Raw genomic sequence first — 19,355 nt, 5'->3', positions numbered from 1 at the left:
TGCAAATTAATGACATCATTACCTTGGCTAGCGCGTCATTTGGAAGAGCTAACCTGCTTTGAAATTCAGGTTCTTTCCTTTTTCCTTTCTCTTTGGAGACTGACTCACTAGGTAGTCTTTGGCTGGCCTAGAACTTTGGCTGTAGATCAGGCCAGTCCGACTTCACAGAGATCCACCTGCCTCTGTCTCCCCAGTTCACTGTGCCCAACTAAACAAAAGTTTCCTTCTTCCCTTCTGTCATAGTGGGTTCTCGGGAATATCATCCTTATCATTAGATTCCACCGGTGCCTAATGCTGTGCTCTAGGGGTTTCAGATGCTAGGCCCCTTCCTTCCCAGGCTTGCTTGTAGACACGTGCAATTTTGTTTTGTTTTGTTTTTTCCTGAGACAGGGTCCCATATAACCCAAACTGGCCTGAAGCATTCTGTAGCCAAAGAATGTCGAATCCTCCGGCCTCAATCTCCCAAGTGCGGGGACTACAAGCATGTATCACCAGCTGTGCACCCCCCTGCAAATATTTTCTCAGGCCCATCGCTACCGGGTTTCCTGAGGGAACATGGGAGGGAACTGGCGAGCTGTTCTTACTGAACACACCAGTTTCTCATAAATTGGCTGCACCGGGCAGCACGCTGCTCAGAATAAACAAACAGAAAGGATATTAAGGCGTACCAGTAATCACTGGTGACCTCAGCAATTTTATTAACAAATTTATTTCCCTAATTGGGGAGCATAGCGCAGCACCGGGCTCCAGGGCATTGTAACAAGTTTCAATGCTGCAGAAGAAGGAATTCATTAGACCCGTTCGCTCTGGTTTCCTATTCACTTGTGTCCACCACGCTTGTAAACATCATCAGGGGGTTCCTGGTCTTCTAGGTTCTCTGCTTCCAACCCCGACCCACCCACCCACCCACGCACCCACAATAATAAATAAATAGAAACGGGGAATAGGACCGAAAGCAATTGGCTTCTCTGTGGGTGCACTCTGCCGCCACTGGGAGCTGCGTTTCCAGGTCAGGGACATCATGTGGCCACAAGTGTGGAAGACTTGCTAGTTCCACCGTGCCCCCCCCCCGCCCCCAGAAGTCTGCAGAGACCCTTCCTCTCACATTTAACTTGGGATCACCCGTGCCTGTCCCACCTATGACTCATCAAAGGAGGTAGGCGGCATAGCTCTGCCTGGGAAGGGGCTGATCCTCGCAAGCAGAATATTCTTCGAGGCTTCTTCCAGGGTTTTCTCCCCGTGGGGGTTGTGGGGGTTGAGGACTGCGGCCTGACAACAGAGAAGTGGTCTGGAATGCAGGCACCCTGCAGCACCACAGCGTGGGCCTCTGACCCAGGCTACACCCTCCTGTGCACTTGACGTTGGTGCCTTTCACCAGCTGCTCCAAGAGGAGCTGCGAGCTGCCCGGTGGGGGGTGGCTGACTGCAGAGCAGATTTCTGTAGCAATTGTCAACATCGCCTGGCTTCTGAAGGTAGATATGGTTATTACAGAGACACCTACGGGGGACTCTAGACTACCCTAGCTTGGGTCCCTTTGCAAAATTCTGCAGCCCAGAAAAATCCCAGAAAGTTCCAAGAAGCTTCACTCTCCCTCTTGGATATCCCGCAGAATCCCGATGAGGTTTTCCAGGCCGAAGATATAGCCAGGATCTGGTCCCTCGTAGGTGGTGCGCTCGTTCCAGGAGCCCTTGTATGTCGTGTGAGCGAAGTCAATCATCCGGACATCGACTTTGGCGGGGTCACCGGAAGTGCTACCGGAAGTGCTGCCTTGGGTGGTCTGGGGAGCGGGAGCCGTCTGGGGAGGCTCCCCGTCATAGATTATGAGGAGGGAGCTGGAGTAGAAGCGGTAAGAACTCTGGCTCCTGATGACAGTGAGCAGCGCCTGCAGCCTACGCAGGATGGGCTCCAAGAGCTCGGTGCGGAGGCGGATTCCATCATGGAGGAACTGAGAAAGGGCTTGCCTGAATCCCTCCACAGAGAGCTTCCTTCCATAGTACTTATCTTTGCAGAGAAAACTCTTCTTATCGGTTTGATAAACCTTAGGTTGGAAGAGAGAGAGGGGAAAAAAATATATGAAGGATTGTAAACTAAAAAAAAAAAAAAGAAGAAGAGAAAAGCGCGGTGGGGGCTGGGGACATGGCTCAGTTGACAGAGCGCTTGTCTAGCAAGATCAAATCTCTGTGTGCAATCCTTAGTACTGTATAAGCTGGGCTCGGTGAAAGGCAGAGGCAGGGGAATCACAAGTTCAAGGTCATCCTCAGCTACAGGTTGAGTTCAAGGCCAACCTGTGTTATGTGAGAGAGACCCTCTCTCAAACCAAACCAAGCCTGCCTTTTCTATAGGAGCAGCATAACCAGCTCCCATAACCTATGCGGTGATTTCCAGGCGATTTGGGAAACAGCGGTTGAGATGCACAGGAGACAGTCTCTATTGTGCTCCCGTGTGGAGTGTATATTTTAAAGTCTTTTCTTTGCAGGTCTAGTCCCAGAGATCCTTCACCCGCAGAGGTGACCCTCAGCGCACCACTCTGAGGTCTGGATCTCCTCTCCCGTGAATTTCCGCCATCAACTTCCAAGTCGTGATTTAAATCTTGGCTTCTGGCCGTCTTCGGTTCAGATATTAGCAAAACCCAAGCTTGAAAGCCGCAGCAGGAATCTGAAATCAGGCCGACGGACTTGGAGAGCTGGGTCGATTAAGTTCTTCTTCCACAAAGTTGCCGAGTCCTTTCTCACGGAGTTCAAGCATTCGGGGATAGCTCTTCCAGACGGTCAAGGTGAATTGTTCCCAGGTCAAGTGAACAGAAGGCTAGCTTGGATCTAGGTAGGGCCTGCAGGCAGCAGCCTGGGAAGCAGAGAGGCCCTCAGCCTCCCTGTCCAGCAAATGGTCCTTTTCTTCAGTGTCTTTATTTCCTGCCCTTGCCCTGGCATTTGAAGGGAGCAGGCAGAAGAGAGATGCTGATGAGGACACCGTGGTGGTCATATCCAGTCCAGACAGCTCGGGGCAGCAGAGACGAAGTCACAGCCTGCTGCTGCAAGAGCCACAGGGGGACTTGGCACCCATGCACAGGGCTGCCTGTAACTGGCTAGTCCTCTTTGGAAGCCTGTCTTGCCTTCGTGTTACATAATGTGCTTTGCTTTGTTTTTAATCAGAAAGCTATGATAGGCTGAAGACGGGCTGCTAAATTAGCCTCTGCAAACGCACGAGAGGCATCACTTTTCAGATAAATCAGATCACTTGCAGAAGGCTGCAGGTCCGCAGAGAGATTCCTTTCACTCCACAAATCATCCCCATTCTGTTCTCTCGAGGGTTGCATTCCGAGTCTTCCCAGGGACATCTGTGCGATGAATTTATGGACTCGACTCTCAGCTTTGAGGGGGGGCAGTTTCAATTAAGGAAAGTCATAACGTTTACGGGCAAAGCAGAGCCCGGTTTTGTATGGAGTAGTCAGGCTGTTGGGGGATGGGGTGGGCTGGAGTCCTGCCGGTTTCCCTACAGCCCAGCCTGTCTTATAAGAACAAAGGTAGGGGGTGGGGTGAAAAAAAAAAAAAGAACAAAGGTAGGGGGCAGGAGAGATGGTTCAGTGGTTAAGAGCACCGACTGCTCCTTCAGAAGTCCTGAGTTCAGGGGCTGGGGATTTAGCTCAGTGGTAGAGCGGCTTACCTAGGAAGCGCCAAGGCCCTGGGTTCGGTCCCCAGTCTCCAAAAAAAGAACCAAAAAAAAAAAAAAAAAAAAGTCCTGAGTTCAAATCCCAGCAACCCATGGTGGCTCACAACCATCTGGAATGGGATCCGGCGCCCTCTTCTGGCGTGTCTGAGGACAGCGACAGTGCACCCACATACATAAAATAAATACATAAATGTTAAATTATGTAGGGAGGTGTGGGAGCCAGGCAGTAAGGGAAGAAGCCACCCCTGTGACTGGGTTCAGTGGCTTCTGATCTTCCCATTGGTTAACCCGGCCATGCAGCAAAAAGAAGCAGAAAGGCTGATTGTAGAAGGGAGAACGGCTAACGGAGTTCCAAAGAACGGGTTGCTGCACCACCTCCGAAGGGGACGGGGCGCTGAGCCCTGTCACGCATGTGGCATAAGTAAACCATCAGATGTGTCTTCTCAGCTCTTCTCCAACTCCTGCCTGGCACTGTCATTAAAAGTCCCGCCCAGCGAGGGGAGGAGTCTCAGGACTGCTGCACAAAGTTTTAACTGCCCCGAACGGTAAAGACCAGTGTGTGGGTCGGGGCTGCAGCTCAGTGGTAAGCATGCTTGCCTCCTCTGCCAAGGCTCTGGGGTCCATCCCAGCACCACAGAACACAGCAAGAGTAACATCGACACGGGGGACCTCAAGCCTCGGGAGGTAGGAGCAGAAGATCAGGAGTCCAAGGTCCGCTTTGGCCACATAAGGAGTTTGAAGTCAACCTGAGATGCTCAAAATCCCACCCTAAAACAAAGTACCACCGACCAGCACCGCCTAGCATCTCAGACCAGAATACATATTTCCTTGCTTGAAAAGCATCCTTCAACCCTCTCTGTTACTTCCTTACCATATGAGCTCTGAAGGGGTTTGGGGGGGGGTAGGGGTGGCAGGCACCCAGACCTGTTGGGGCGAGATGCCAGCCTCTGACCCCTGCAGCCAGCCCTCGGCACCTACCTGCATGCCACAGATTCGCACGCCCAGGCAGGCGGAAGTACTCTGCGCGCACTTCTTCATGTGACGGGCCTTCTTCTCCTCCGACGCGTCGTCCCCGTGCTGCCGGGTCCCCATCTTTAGATCCAAGATGCAGGGCTGCTTGTACTGGGACACCACGTTTTCCAACAGCAAGAACCCTGGGCGGGCTGAGTCAAGGGGGACTCTGAGGTCATCAGGGAAGGCAGCCCAGGCTGCTGGAGCCGGTCCACGTCCATTCTTCCCTCTTGCTTCCTCCCCCTTGCCCCTGAGCCTGGCTATTAGGAATGCAAGATATTCTCCGGCATCTGCTTTAATAAGTCCATTTATTTAGGGGGAGTTTATGAGATACCTTCTTTCCATTTTGCTCTGAGGTTGAAATTTAAACGCAGGCATGAAATTCCTGGCAGGCCATGCCCAATTTACATTTTACGGCAGGAAAATCACAGGGCTGAGACCTCCAGACGCTGAATGGGCCTGCGCCTTCTGGGACAAGGGGCTAGTGCTTGCCTTGGAGAAAAGTTGCAGGAATATTAATTTCAGCGGAGTAATTATCCTTCAAAAGCTTCTCAGGGATTAGGGCGGCAGATGTGTCATAGTAAATACTGCAAGAGCAGCCACCAGGTTTTTTTGTTTTGTTTTGTTTTTTTCAGTGAGTGCTCAGAGGATAGATGGGCTTAAGCTACCTGGTGGGGGGTGGGGGTAGGGGAGAGTGGGGGAGTGGGGAGGGATGTGGGGTGCGGGGCATTTTGTTGTAGGGAAGGTCTGCCTCCCCTGAGGGTTTCTCCACAGCCCATGGGCTGCAGGCAACGACCTGAAGGGAAGAGATGTTGCAATGGAATGGGGCACAGAGAGGCGTCCTTCTGTCCCTACCTAGTCCTAGCAAGGGATTCTCTTCTCTGTCCCTAAGTAACCCAGCCCCATCTCTCCTATGCTGTTGAAGTGCCAGAGACAGACATGCCAGGGGCCAGCTCAGCCACTAGTGGGATGTCCCTGCTCTCGCATTCTCTCTCTCTGTCTCTGTCTCTCTGCCTCCCTCCCTCTCGGAGTTTTCTTTTGAAGGGAATCTGATTTCTTTGGGACCCTGGTCTTGTGGGTTCAAATCTTCTGAACGCCCCTGAATCTGTTTCTTTCTCCCCATCTGTCTCCTTGAGTGTTTGCGTGTGCATGTATGTGCCTGTGCATGTGTGTATGCCTGTGTGTACATGTGTGCATGTGTGTGTATGCGTGTGTGTGGATATGTGTGCATGTATGTGTATGCCTGTGTGTATGTGCATGCATGTGTGTGTATACCTGTGTGTGTGCATGTGTGTGCATGTGTGTGCATTGGTGTGAGTATATGTGCATGGGTGTGTGTGTGTGCATGCCTGTGTGTGTGTCTGTGTGTGTGTGCATGCATGTGTGTGCATGCGTGTGTGTGTGTGTGTGTGTGTGTGTGCGTGCGCCCATCTATTTCTCCCTCTGTCCTCCTCTGCTCACACCTGCCCTAGGGGTTGTGTGCAGGTCCTCAGGTGGTAAGGATACGGTGCCGCTTGTCCTCCGGGTACTGGGAGCACAGGCGACTCAGGTGGGCTTGGTGACAGTGCAGGCCCCACGGGTTGAAGCCCTTTCTCTCCACCTGGCTCCCATCTGCACTTTCCACCAGCGGGGAGGCCTGGGTACTGAGGTGGCAGTCGGACCTCAGGAGCGCCTTGGCTGCACTGTAGAGGAGAGAAATGTTTGAAGACAGCTCGGCAGCAGTGGCCAGAGGTAAGAAGGACAGCTGTGGTTGACAAAAGCCACCCGGACCACTGCACAGGACTCTCACCAAGTCACTAGGGACACCACAGGGTCCAGATCACGCCAGGTCCAGGTCCCTTCAGGGCTTTTCTGAGATGTGCTACCCCCCCAAGGGCTGGAGTGATTCAGATCCACTCTTGCTACCAAGATGATAAAGGGAACCCCACCTGGAACCTCAAGGGTCTGGGGTCTGGATTCAGGCCCTGGCGTGTGATATGTCCTTGAGATCTCACCAGTGCCTTACAAAGTGTGCTCTGAATCTTGGCCCCAGCTGTGAAGGGACGGCCCTGCTGCTGAGCCAAGAGCTTAATTAGATCTGAGACTCCCTGGGGAAGAGCAACATTGTTACTGTATCAGCTCCTGCCCCCAGGGACTCTGAGAAAGGTCAGCGGACAGTATCAGAGGCTCCCCAAGATCTCTCTAAGGTCCTTAGGCCCCTGGGGCTGTTTTGTCTCCTGGGACTCACTCTCCCAGACTCTGCCTCTCGATCTGCTAAAAGTTGACTTCCATGAGAAATTAGGCACACTTCCTCTCGGTAAACTATTCCAAGGTTTCTGTCTGCATGCTCTCCCCCAGAGACCTGCATGGTCTCAGTGAAGCAGGTATTTAATTAAACAAGCAGGTACCAGAGATCTGCTCTGGAGCACACGCCCTGCCTGTGTGTTAGCTCCAACTCCATCCTCCCCCAAGAAGGGACAGAGGAGTCGATCCAGCCCTTTCTTTGCCACAGTTCTTTATCTGAATTTCTCAGTTTCTAGACACTAACACTCACATGGAGTGGTTGGCCTTGGGCGTGCTGAGGGACAATCCCCCAGCTTTCTGTCCTCTCCCCCTTCCCCCCAGTGAGCCTCACCTCTCCTTCAGTGAGTGAGCCATCTGGGCAAGGGGGCAGGGGCTGCCCTCACTGCTGGTGGTCTGCTGAAGTGTCTGCCAGAGAGCTACCGCTCTGGACTCTGGGGAGACCTGGAAAGGCTCCAGGTTCTCCTTCAACGGGTTGGCAACCAGGCCGAGATGGCCTCTGCTGTCTCTCCGGAGATGCACCGTGATGGTACCTGCAGGACACAGGAGGGAGGGGAGAGCACACTGGGTCAATGGGTCATAGGTCAGGGGTCATAACTGTTGAGTTTGGTGACCCTGGGCAGCTTCCTTCTCTCCCTTGCTCCTCCTTCAAGGAAGAGCCAAGATTGATCCTGGTCCTGAATGTGTCCCCAGTGCCTACCCTGGAGCTTGCAGAAAGTAGCCTTGGGGTGACCTCACCCCACTTCTCACTCTTTCTACATTGTTCTAGAATTAAGACTACCACCATTGCGGTCACTCCTGCCTTCCAGGTCATACCAGGGCCAACAACAATCCATCCCTGGACAACCTGGGATACCTCAGAGCGCCTCCCCACCTCCCTGCCTCCAGGGGGCGCCACCTAAGGGAAGCCTGGCCATTCCTCTCTGCCTCCTCAGCCATCTCTATCCTCTCATTTGCCTTCAGCCAGCCAGCTTCTTCTAGCAAGCCTTCGTGATGCAGCTGCTGGACTCAGGCTTCTGCCCTACACATCACACAGTCTTTCTGCCTTTCCCACTGCGACCCGGCCATCACCGCTGGCTGTGTATTTTAGCATATGGAGATTTGGGGCGTGTGTAGTTCTTAGGGAGAATTCTAGAGCAGCGGTTCTCAACCTACAGGTTGTGACCCCTTGGGGGGGTCACAAATCAGATATCCTGCATATCAGATACTGCTATGATTCATAACAGTAGCAAAATCACAGCTATGAAGTGGCAACGAAATAACTTCATGGTTTGGGGGGGTCACCCCAGCGTGGGGAACTGTATTAAAGGGGCGCAGCATCTGGAAGGTTGAGATCCTAGAGCCTTCGAGGTTTCCCTACCACGTGGTACCTGACAATGACCTCCCCTGAGCTCACCTAACCTGCTTTTATTATTCTCCTCGGATACTTTGGTGGGACAGGAAGCTACATATGAGGGGCAGTTAGCGTGGTCACCTCGTGGAGTCCTTGTCAGAGTGCAGGAGCCCGGCGTCCGTCCCTCTGCGGTGCCTGGCCTTGCCCTGCCCCCTCACAGACAGCCTTGTACTCTTTGAGAACAGGGCATGTGGTGGTCCTGTCCTCCTCCCTTCCCGGCTTCACCCTCTCCTCAGCTTCTCCGTCTGCCTGGTGCTAAGGAGCTGACCGCGTGCACTGCTGCCATGCCTTCCTGCACTCTGCCTGCTTCCCAGTGGCTCTGGCCAGCGAGACCCTCATGGAGGTGGGAGGGGAAGGGAAGGGAAGGGAAGGCTGTCTGCGCCCCTGCCCTGTTGCTGCGGGTCGGTCACATCCCAGCGGGATCTCTTCCTCCTTCCTACCCTGCATGCTCCGAGCAGTTGCAGTTTCCAGTGCACACTCCAGCCTGCATGGACTTCTGCCAAGAGTCCCTTACAAAAACTCTCCTGAACACGGTTTGTTTCCTACTGGAGAGGAGGTGGGGTGGGGTGTTTGATGTGCTCTATGCTGGTTTTCTTCCCAGGCTCCTTGGTTACCTCCCCAGTAGGAGCGGCTACTCTGCAGAGCAGACAGAGGAAGGCTGCAGATTTCCCTGCCTGAATCCCTGCTCGCCCCCTGGGGGCTGTCATCCTGGACCCTCTCTTCCCAAGGTGGCTCTCCAGAGTCGGCTATACCTAGCCCAGTGGAGTCCTGGAGCAAGTTCTGTCATCTCAGATTCCTGGTGGCCTAATTCCGCAGCCGGGGAGGGACATTGAGTTCTCTCAGACTCCTGAAGAGTGGGCTCCCCCCCCCCCGCCCCATCCTGAAGCTACCACAGCAGTAATAAATAATGCTGTTAGTGTCTGCGTTTATCTGACACCAGCGTTCATCCTGAACCACACCACGGGTCAAGCATGATCATTCTGTGCCTGGGGGTGACCAGCTAGGGACATTTCCTCATCACTCCTAGATGGTGGCGTCTGAGCCAAGGTCACATATCCAGCCTTCGATGGAGCCACCAAGCACGCGGCCGCAAAGGAAAGGGCACGCCGTAACACATTTCCCAGGACTCCAGGGGATAGTCTGACACAATCAGGCTGTGTTTACCCACGTATGCACGCAGGACACTCCTGCTGTGTTCCCAGAAACAGGTTCTGGCCGTTCTGTCCTGTGGAGGGGACACAGAAGTCCTGGGTGAAGCCCTTAGGAGAGCACCGTCATCTCAGAAGGCCAGGGCATAGTCTTTGCATTCCCAGCCCTGAGTCCTTGGGCCCAAGGTGCTTGTTCAAGGGAGAAGGACCTTCCGGCTCTCAACATGAGTCCTCTATGACAAAGGGAGAGCCCTAGCTACCCCCGCGCCTGTCCTGGAGGGAGTTTGTGCCCTTCTAGCTGCTTAGCAGGGCCAGGAAGCTCCATCAGCCAAAAGCAATGTCTTTTAGGGTCTTTTAAAGTTCACATTCCCATCTGGCGGCCCACGGCCTTTTCTACTCGAGGGCCTACGGTGACATGGCTGCCAGCAAACACAGTTCTTGGCAGCTTGTGCCCAGGAGGCCTCCCTGGAGAGACAAGAAATGTGACCTTCCCCACCGCTCCAGGCTCTGTTCCTGTCTGAGTGCCCACGTAAAGGCCAGCGAGGGGAGGTGGAGAAACCACAACTAATAGGACCCAAAAGCCATCTCCATTCCTCATATAGCCAGAGCTTCCAGCTCAGTGTCCCTGTGGCTGTCTCTCTGCCTCTGGTAGGCTCATCATCCGGCTGTCTCCTAGCTCCCGTGACCTCTCTCAGGGGCTCAGCACAGCCCTTCCCTGGAGCTGGCCCATTGAGATCTCCCCTGTGAACTGTGCTGCCTGCCTGCCCTTGACCCGGGAGAAGGCAGACTTTCTGGTGCTTGGGTTAGGTATGCTATACGATCAGGAGCCATTGTGTCTATGGGTCTGAGACCTAGAGGCCTGAGGTCTGTTGCTGAGGCCCTACTGGGAGCCTCAGGGCTTGCCACAACCTGTCCTATGCATCTCAGCCCAAGAGCGTGCCAGCCAGGCAGACAGAGCGCTTACTGCTATGACTGGCATGCCCGGGGCATCTCAGCAATTTTGGTTTGACCAAAGAGCTTCCTGAGCCTTGGCAGAAATCGTACCATGAGTTTATTTTAAGCTTGTGAGAACATTCACCGCCGCCATCTGTAATACGAATCTGGCCAAACCCTCCACCAACTGAGCCCGGGTTCCTGTCCTCATTCACCCAAGGCTGACGGAGAAGCAAGGGGCCCGGCCTCAGGATGGCCATACTAGGAATCCAGCTAAGGTCTAGAGCAAGCTGCACGTACACGGCACTCTCCTTCAGAATGCCACCCTAGCCCAAATTCTCCCTGATGTCTTTGTCGGGGGAAGGCATCGGGATGGACTCTGGGGCATGTAGTAGCCACTTCGGAAATGGCCTCACCTCTCTGAGGAAGCTTATTTTTACGCAGAGGCAGAAAGCTGACATGATGGGTTTTTTGGTTTTTGTTTTTTGCCTGAGTGCTCTGAGAGAGTCTGTCTCCTCCCTCCTGGGGCTAGATGGACCCTGAAATGGACACTCCAGGTATCTCAGTGGAGTGGGTGACTGGGGCCAAGAACCCACTGAGCTCCACATCAGGGCTTCACATCCCGGGCTCGCCTCTCTCGTGTGCAGCCTCAGGCAAGCTGGCTTTCCTGGACCAACCATGTCTCTGGGCTTAGGAGGGTGCTGAGGAGTTAGGAGGTTTATGTAAACTGGGGTGTGGCCCAGAGCAAGCACAGGGACTAAACCACTACACCTTCTTATTGGTTAAAACCAGCCACCCCCATTACTGGTCCCCGGTTCTACTCTGAGTACCCAAGAACAAGTGGGAGTGCCCTGCTGGGTTCTGGGCCTTCTCTAGGGTCTCCTCACACTGCCTGGATCACGCTCCAGCTCTGCCTTATCAAAACCTGGCTTTGGGGTGCCACCAAGCCCCGTCAGGCCAGCCGTCCATTATCCCAGGGAGTCAGGAGGTTCCTGGCCCCAGCTGCTCCCCGCCGTGTTTAGAAACACCGTTCGTGAGACATCTCAGAGGCAAGGCTGAGCTAGACACCGTGGCGTGGACCGTCCACTTAGCTACGGCCTTCGGCTTGAGGTACAGGCGGCATCCCTCAGCGCAGGAGGGTCTGACCTACGACTTTGCTGCTCTGTGGGCGTGAGATGTATCCAGGAGAAAACATTCTTTGATTTTCCAGTTTTGATCTTTCCCTGGACCAGTGATGCAGGCCTCTTGGGACACCAGGCAGAGGCTGTCACACCCCCACCCCCGCACCAGCGATTCCATGGCGTACCGCGGGCTAAGCTAGGGCATGAGGTAGACTCTGTCTATTAAATGCACTTTTAAATTTATGATATTTTTAGCTTACAATGATTATTTGTGGCTGGAAGCCTTTTCTAAGAAGGGAGCATCTATAAGTGGAGTTAGAGGACCCCAAAGAGGCATCCCTAGGAAGCAGGGGTCTGTCTGGAGAGGTGTCCAGTGCCTGTGGGTGTCCTGCCATCCCCAGCAGATAGTAGGTCTGTGTAGACAGGACATAGAGTCTGGGTGACGTGAGGGTCTCCTAAAGACCCAAACAATCTCTCCCCTTTGCCTGGCACAAAACCCCATGGTCTTTTTCAGGTCTAAAGCTCTGTGTGAAATGCTGCCAGCCAGACCCAGCCTCACGGAAGGACCTGCCACCCTTGCTATGCTGAGTTCAGTTATGGAGGGACAGACATTATCTTGTGCTCTGACAAGATAAACAATGACCAGCCAGGCAGCCCTGGCCTGTGACTTCGGAAGACTGTGTGGGAAGGCCCGGGCGTGTAAGAGTGGAGCCCCACAGGTGGTCAAGCTCTCCTGCCTCCCAGGCCATCGTAGAGGCCCAGTAGTCACATCCACGCCCAGGGTGTGGCCATGCCTAGCAGCCCTCGTTCACATCCATGATGGATGTGGAGCCTGAGCCTGGCTCATGACCCTGGGTGAGGATTGACAGGTCCAGAATGGAGCCCAGGAGCTCTGATGAAACTCACGCTCAGAAACACCAGCTCAGACGCATCTGGCCTTCCCTTTGCCACGTAGCCAAGGATGACCTTGAACTTCTGGTCCTCCTGCCTCTACCTCGTGAGAAAGTGTGATGCGGACACGGACTAGGGATGGAAACCAGGGTGCCCTGCTTCATGAATGCTAGGCAGGCACTCTCCTGAGGACCAAGGCATATCCCTAGCTCCCCACAGTGGGTTTCCGATGGGCTTACTTGAGTGTCATAATTGCTGTCCCTGCAGACCCTTTAGCAGAGGGCGGCAGCCCTCAGCCATGAGAAACTAAGGTTCTTTACAGAGGACCTGACCTCTGGGAGGCCACTCAGCTCTGGGCTGGCACCAGGCTGTCAACTCTGTAGGACTTCCCTCATGTACCAACCCCAGACTCTTACCTCAGATCTGGACAGGGGTTATCAGATAAGAAAGCCAAGAGGCTCAGCCCTTCTAACTGAGCTCTCTTCCCGCCGCTGCCCCCTTGGCTCCAGAACACACCCCGCTCGCCTTATAGCCTTCCCAGATGCACAGACCTAAGGGCAGCCTGGTCTTTTCTCCCTTCCTGTATGGAGTGGGTATTCTGGACTCCTAACGGAGTCCTGTCCCAGATTCCCCATGTCCTGTCTGTCCTGGGTCTCCAGACGGAGGCCCAGGAAGCCTCACTTGGCCCCACGGTTAGCCGCAGCCACACCCATAATTCCCCCAAAGCACAGAGTAGAATAACCATCTCTTCGGGACCCTGTAGGACTAGGCGTCCCTTGACGCCATTGCCAAATCTTTGACGCTGAGTGTCTTGACCTATCTCCAAAGCCATGACCGGGAAGCCTGGAGAGACTCAGAGATGTACCAGCACAGTGATACTGTCTCCACACAGCCCTGACACCCCATGCCCAGCGCCAGCAGCCTCGAGTGCAGCTGAGCCCGCTCCGCCCACACTCACCTTTGTACTGCGGAGTGAAGCGTCTCATGGCCAGTGGCAGGGACTCGTAGAACTTCTGTTCCTGAGAGATAAGGGGCTTGCATACCGTGTAGGCGTCGTACCGCAGCACGCTCAGGTGGCCCCCGACCTGGTGCAGGAAGGGCTCCAACGGCACGCCTACCCCGGCCTTCCCCTTGTCCGAGCCGTGCCGCACCACCATGTCACCTCCCGAGGAAGGCAAGAGGGGAGAAGCTGGCGTCCACCACCAGGTGGGCTGTCCGTGGTCTCTGGCTCTCTATCTCTCTCTCTCTCTTTTGGCCTTCACAACTGTCCCAACACAAGTGATTGCTGGCAGCCAACTTCTCTGGAGAACAAAAACAAAAGCAAAGGAAAAGAGAAATTATATGAAGAAGGCTGCAGGCTGGGTACGGGCTGGGTGTGTTCCCCGTGGGCTCTAAAACAAGACGGTAACAGGTGCGTTTTGCTTCCGAAGTGAGTAACTGGCCATGGTCTGCTTCCATGACTCAAGGGCGAGGAGAGACTCTAAATAATGCCTTGCATCTTTTGGATTTACGTATTAAAACGTTTTAAACCCTCAAACAAGAGCATGGGGTCTAGTCCTGACTTCTCCTGCCGTGCTGTCTCTTTCTCCTTCTGGAAACATCTATCTCTAACCAGGGAGAAGCAAGCAGAGCCGTCCTACAGGGTTGTTTTCTTTCTGTAGAGCACAGCTGTGTTCCAGTAATTTGTGATATTTTTATGACTATCATAGGCGGCTGCTGTGTGACCTTGGGCAGGTTACTCAGGCTGCCTGGGCCTCAGTTTCTCTATGCAGTAGACCAGGATGTAGAGTCAGGCACAGACTTAAGACAAGGGTCCAGAAAGTCCCTTGAGCCCAGTGTCACCACCGCCTCCTCTGAGCTCCCTAAGGTGGGCTTGCCTGACCAAACCCTGCAACTCTGGAAAACCAGTTCCTGAAGTCATTCGGACTCTCTCGGAAGAGTGTCAAGGAGTCGGTGAGGGAGGCTCTTCTGCCGAGTGTTTGTCCCATCTGAGAGGACGTCCCCACAGCAGGGCCCCCACCACAAGTTATTAATACCTCTCCCTCTGCTGGACTCCTGGCCACCACGTGACTGGGCAGCTCTGGGCATCATTAACCCTCTAAGTGACCTTCACTGCAGGGCCCGGGCATGGCTGGCTGGCTCTACACACAGCAGTGCCTATCACTTTGTCCGGGACCTAGGCTTACAGAGGCTCTACCATCTGCCTGGACTGCCAGCATGCCACAGTATGGAAAGTCCAAGGCCTGTCCTCACACAGGGTCCCCAAACCAGCCCATGTCCTTCAGGCCACTGAGTGTACCCATTAGAGAGGGAAGGGACACAGGCCCTGCCTGGCACCTGCCCATTTGCTGAGGATACTGGGGTGGCCCATGAGGTATTGGGGGAGGGAAGGGCAAAAGCCTGAAACGAGAGGTTGGGCCAGGAAACCCAGAGGGCCTTTTCTGAACCTGTGTCCTGAGGTGGAGAGAAATCACTGGTGTGTATGAGGGGGTGTGGGTGGGGCCTTGGGAGGTGGGCAGGGGCAGGGCGGCTTTCAAGATCCTTGAGAATCTGGGAATATGTGTGGACAGATAAGGAAATGGAACCCAGACCACATGGCCCAAGGTAGTTCAGCCCCATAACCTGCAAGCCAGCCCGCTGGAGGTTCACCCTGTCCCCAGTGGCACTTGTGGTAACTAGAGGAATGGCTGATGTGTAGAGTTCATTTATAGCCACTCCCGGAAGGAGGCTAGCCTCCTGCCTCACACTGGTCTCCCTGGGGCCAGCCCCACACTTGCCAGGCGTGGCTCTCAGGTGTCAGTTCGAGCCTGCCAACACGCACCGCCTCATTCCACACGTAGCTGTATGTCACATAACATTTTGGAGGCTTTAGGTAGACAGTTTAAGCCCTACCTTATGAGGTCACTGGGGCTGTCAGCCCACTTTCCGGGCTGAGGAAACAGAATAGAGAGGGTCAAAAGGGCTTCCTGTGTATGCCAGCTGGTATGAGAAGGACGGGGATTTGAACCCAGGCCTGTTAGGTTAGTCTGTATTCAGCAGCTCCCTGATCGTTATCCACCTTAAAAGTCAGGAAACAGCCCCAAAGAGAGACTGGGACTTGGTCAGAGTCACCTACCTGTGAGACACAGGTAGTTCTGGGACAAGTTTACTGTCCCCCAATCCTAGACGGTTCCTGCTTCTCACTGAGTGAATATGTCTGTCCTGGTAGGGGGCAGGGGGGCTTGGAAAGAGGGGAGGGCCATTGGTCACCAGAGAACAGGCAGGGGCTATGGAGAGCTTCCTGGCTAGGCCGCCTGCACCGTCCGAGGAGTGTGTACCTGTCAGGAGTGATTCTTTCCTCCCTGCTGATAGCTGGAGCCTGGTCCTCCTTTCCTGTCCTCTCAGAGGTCAGGCGCTGAGGCCTGGCTACACGTACTCTGGGAGTCTTTTCCAAGAGTGGTCCCTGCACTTCGGAGCAGAGCTCCAGCCCTGAATCTGGGCTTGAGGGCAGCGATGCAGTGCCTTTCCTTAAGAACACCGGGCTTGGGGTTGGGGATTTAGCTCAGTGGTAGAGCGCTTGCCTAGGAAGCCCAAGGCCCTGGGTTCGGTCTCCAGCTCCGAAAAAAAGAACCAAAAAAAAAAAGAAAAAAACCACCGGGCTTGACGGTTGGGTAAACTGAGGCACCTGCCCTCGCAGGCCTTAGGTTCTAGGTCGGGTGGCCTCTGAGGGTCTTTCTGTCCCTGGGTTGCACAGTCTGCAGTTCTGAGGCAGATGGGGAGAATGGAGGTTGGGCGGGGGGAGGGGGAGGGGAGAGGAGGTCAGATGCAGAATGGACTCAGGAATGGAACTGTGGCTTTCTGCACTGACCTTGGGTTCTGGGGGAGCCTGAGGTGTTTTCCTTTCACTCCCTTTGTATGTGGCCTGCAACTCTGTGTGTCTATCTGAGGTGAAGGTAGCGGTGGCTTCCATTCTCCCAGAAGTCCCAGATCAACAGCCCTAGCTGCCTGGGCCTTGCATTCAGGCCCACAGTCCCTACTCTTCCTGTGAGTCAGGAGCCTCAGATCTGTCAGGAGCACAAGCTGCCCTCCCCCAACGCCAGCTCAACTGAGGGTGAGGCTGAGCTGGTCACAGAAGTTTGTTTTTCTGTCCACTGTGGTGGCCTTGTCACAGGTTCAGGGGACAGTGCACATACGCAAGACCCCACCCCCACCCCCAACGTGGGCATCAGTGCATGAGTGACTCTCCGGATGACTGGTCAGCTGGGGTTCTAGAAAGGCAAGTGAGGTGCCTGCCTGAGGGGACACCCCCATTCTGACACTTTCACAGGAGACCCTAAGCTGCTTTGGAAAGTGTTTCTCTAGCCCACACCTCTTCCTCAAGCCCCTAGGAGTTGTGGAAATGCCCCTCAGCAAGAAGGGGTTCAGCCAAGAGCTGCCCCTTCCCCCAGGAAGTGGACAGGAGCCCCCCCCATCCCTGCTCCCTCCTTCCCTGTGGCTGGGTCATGTCCTCAATGCAGTAGCACTGGGCCTCACTCCAGCAGCCTCTGGGGCTAACTTGGGCCTCTGGGGTGTGGCTGTGGGGCCGGTAGTGAGTAAGGCCATGAGCTGGCCACATCAGGACAGACCTTTCCCTGAAGGTTTATGAGGCCTGAGTGGCAGCCGGCCTGGCTCGGTTGGATTGGGGGACACTCCCTGTTCTGAAAGGAGGGGAACCCGGCCATTTCCCAAGCATGGCTGAGCATTGTAGGGGCAAACTCATTCAAAGGCATTTATGGGACTCCTAGAGGTTTTTGTTACCTCCTTTTTTCTCAATCAACAGATACTAATAGTCTAATGAGCACTGTAGGCTTACTGGTAAGGGGGAAACTATGCTGAAAAGTGAGTCCCCTGGGAGAGAGGAGGGGGTATAGCCCAGGAATGATAGGTTCAAGTCCCAGCACCACAGATAGACATAGAAACCGAAAAGAAGAAAACTGACTGGGAAGTACAGAAGCCGCGGCTGGGACAAGATGGGTGGGAGTGAATCCGGCCCTCCACGCGCACACACCGGGATATCACAGCAAATCCGACTTATCTGTGCAGTTAGTAACGAGGGTCCTTATGGAAGGGCTGGGGGGAGTCTGCCTTGGGCTGAGGCTGAGGTGCCCTAAGAAGTGACCAGGAGCAGGGGGGAAGATGGCTTAGCCTTGGAGAGCCTGGAGAAGACCTGCTCAGGGCCTGTATGTAAAAGAAGCAGAAGATGGGGCAGGAAAGGGAGAAGTGGGTGACTAGAGGGGGGTAAGAGCCCAGCCTTTGAAGCTGGGGGAGGGGGGGGGGGGGGGGAGGGGGGGGGGGGGGGGGGGGGGGGAGAGGGGGGAGGGGGGGAGGGAGGGGGGGGGATTGGAGGGAGGGGGAGGGAGGGATTAGAGGGAGGAGGGAGGGGGGAGGGGGGGATTGGAGGGGGGGAGGGATTGGAGGGAGGGGAGGGAGGGATTGGAGGGAGGGGAGGGGGGGATTGGAGGGGAGGGTGGGCTCAGTTAGTGAAGCTTGAGCATCTGACTTTAGATCTCAGCACCCAAGGGAAGCACAGACATGCTATAGTGATAAGAGCCCTGTAAACCCCAGCCTCAGGAGGTGGGGGGAGGGTGGGGGGAGGTCCTGGGGCTTAGCCAAACTGGATATCTGAGGGAGATCTTGTCTCAAAAAAAATAAAGAAGCTGCTAGCCACAGTCACGCACATCTTTAGTCCCCAACACGGAGGAGACAGAGGCAGTGCATCTCTGAGTTCAAGGACAGACTATCCTACAGACTGAGTTCTAGGTCAGCCGGGGCTGTAGAGAGACCCTGTCTCAAAAGGAAGAAGTGGGAGCTGGAAGGATAGTTCAGTGGTTAGAAACTCCTGTTGCTCTTGTAGAGGACCGGGGTTCGGCTCCCGGCACCTACACGGTGGCGCCCAAACATCTATAACTCTGGTTCTGAGGCTCGGGTGATCTTTTCTGAACTCTGCAGGCACCAGGGACCCACACAACAGTACACATATGCACACACAAGGTACACACATTTCAAATAAAAAACATAAGGTGGAAAGGTAACACACACACACACACACACGTACAGAAGCTCGCTGGGCCTCCGTGCAGCCTGGGAAGGGACAGTCCCCACTCAAATTACAGAGGTACAGAAGCCTTCAGAGAGAACAGATCCTGAAAACCTCAGGTGTTTGGGGAAGGGCATTCTGGGAAGGACATTATTAAGAAAGAGACTGCGGCAAGGCACAGCAGGCCACACAATTCAAAAGCTGAGTGGTTTATGGTCTGCCCTCTCGTCTCCAGAGCTCTCAGGTACATTTCACAGGCCTCTCTGAGCCAGCGATCGGGGACAAGTACCATTCAATGTGCTTGTGATGCCTGAGGGAGAATCTTTTTAATCTATTAGAGATGAGAGGACCCGAAACCCATTTAAAACCGCTTAGGTGGTAATGGGCAGGGGACTTTCAGAGTTCCCCACGCGGCCAAGGGCCGTGCATTATCTGGGCCCATCCAGGCTGCAAAGCTGAGGTTTACGTTTCCAGAAGGAGTTAATGGCATCTGTAAGTCCATTCTAGAACAACCCAGGAGCCCCAGGCCCGCCTCTCCTGCTTGGCTCTCTGGCTAGGTGGGATCAATATGGAGTGAGCTCTCGGGGACGGCACACATCACCTTCCTGGCTGTGGCTGATATATGTGTCTTCAGAGAACATCTATTTCCCAGGAAGGCACGATTTCCAGGCTCTTGGGGCCACGCTCCACACCCCTCAGCCCAGAAACTTATTTCCATACCCATTTCTTCCTTTGAGAGGGGATTTCCCCTTCTTCTCCTCTTAATGTTTAAAATCTCCCAACATTCCTTCAGCTTGAGAACCAAATACAATTTTAATACCGTGATTATTAGTTCGGGAGCCCTTCAGCCACTGACA

The 19,355-nt window shown here is 54.4% G+C and overlaps 1 protein-coding gene across 1 annotated transcript; it reads right to left on the bottom strand.

Annotated features, from left to right (window-relative positions):
• Positions 1 to 1,536: 1,536 nt before the first annotated feature.
• Ip6k3 (inositol hexakisphosphate kinase 3) lies at positions 1,537 to 13,600 on the bottom strand. Its single transcript, XM_032888775.1, has 5 exons — positions 13,402 to 13,600; positions 7,292 to 7,490; positions 6,184 to 6,359; positions 4,645 to 4,820; positions 1,537 to 2,038 (listed from the first exon to the last, which is right to left on the bottom strand). Exons 1-5 carry the CDS (start codon positions 13,598 to 13,600, stop codon positions 1,583 to 1,585), a joined length of 1,206 nt encoding a protein of 401 aa, XP_032744666.1. The 3' UTR covers positions 1,537 to 1,582.
• Between the last annotated feature and the right edge of the window lie 5,755 nt (positions 13,601 to 19,355).

The sequence above is a fragment of the Rattus rattus genome, chromosome 18 (genome assembly GCF_011064425.1).
Source record: "Rattus rattus isolate New Zealand chromosome 18, Rrattus_CSIRO_v1, whole genome shotgun sequence".
Lineage (NCBI taxonomy): Eukaryota > Metazoa > Chordata > Mammalia > Rodentia > Muridae > Rattus > Rattus rattus.
The sequence above is the reverse complement of the archived record's forward strand: the minus strand, read 5'-3'. Positions and strand labels throughout refer to the sequence as shown.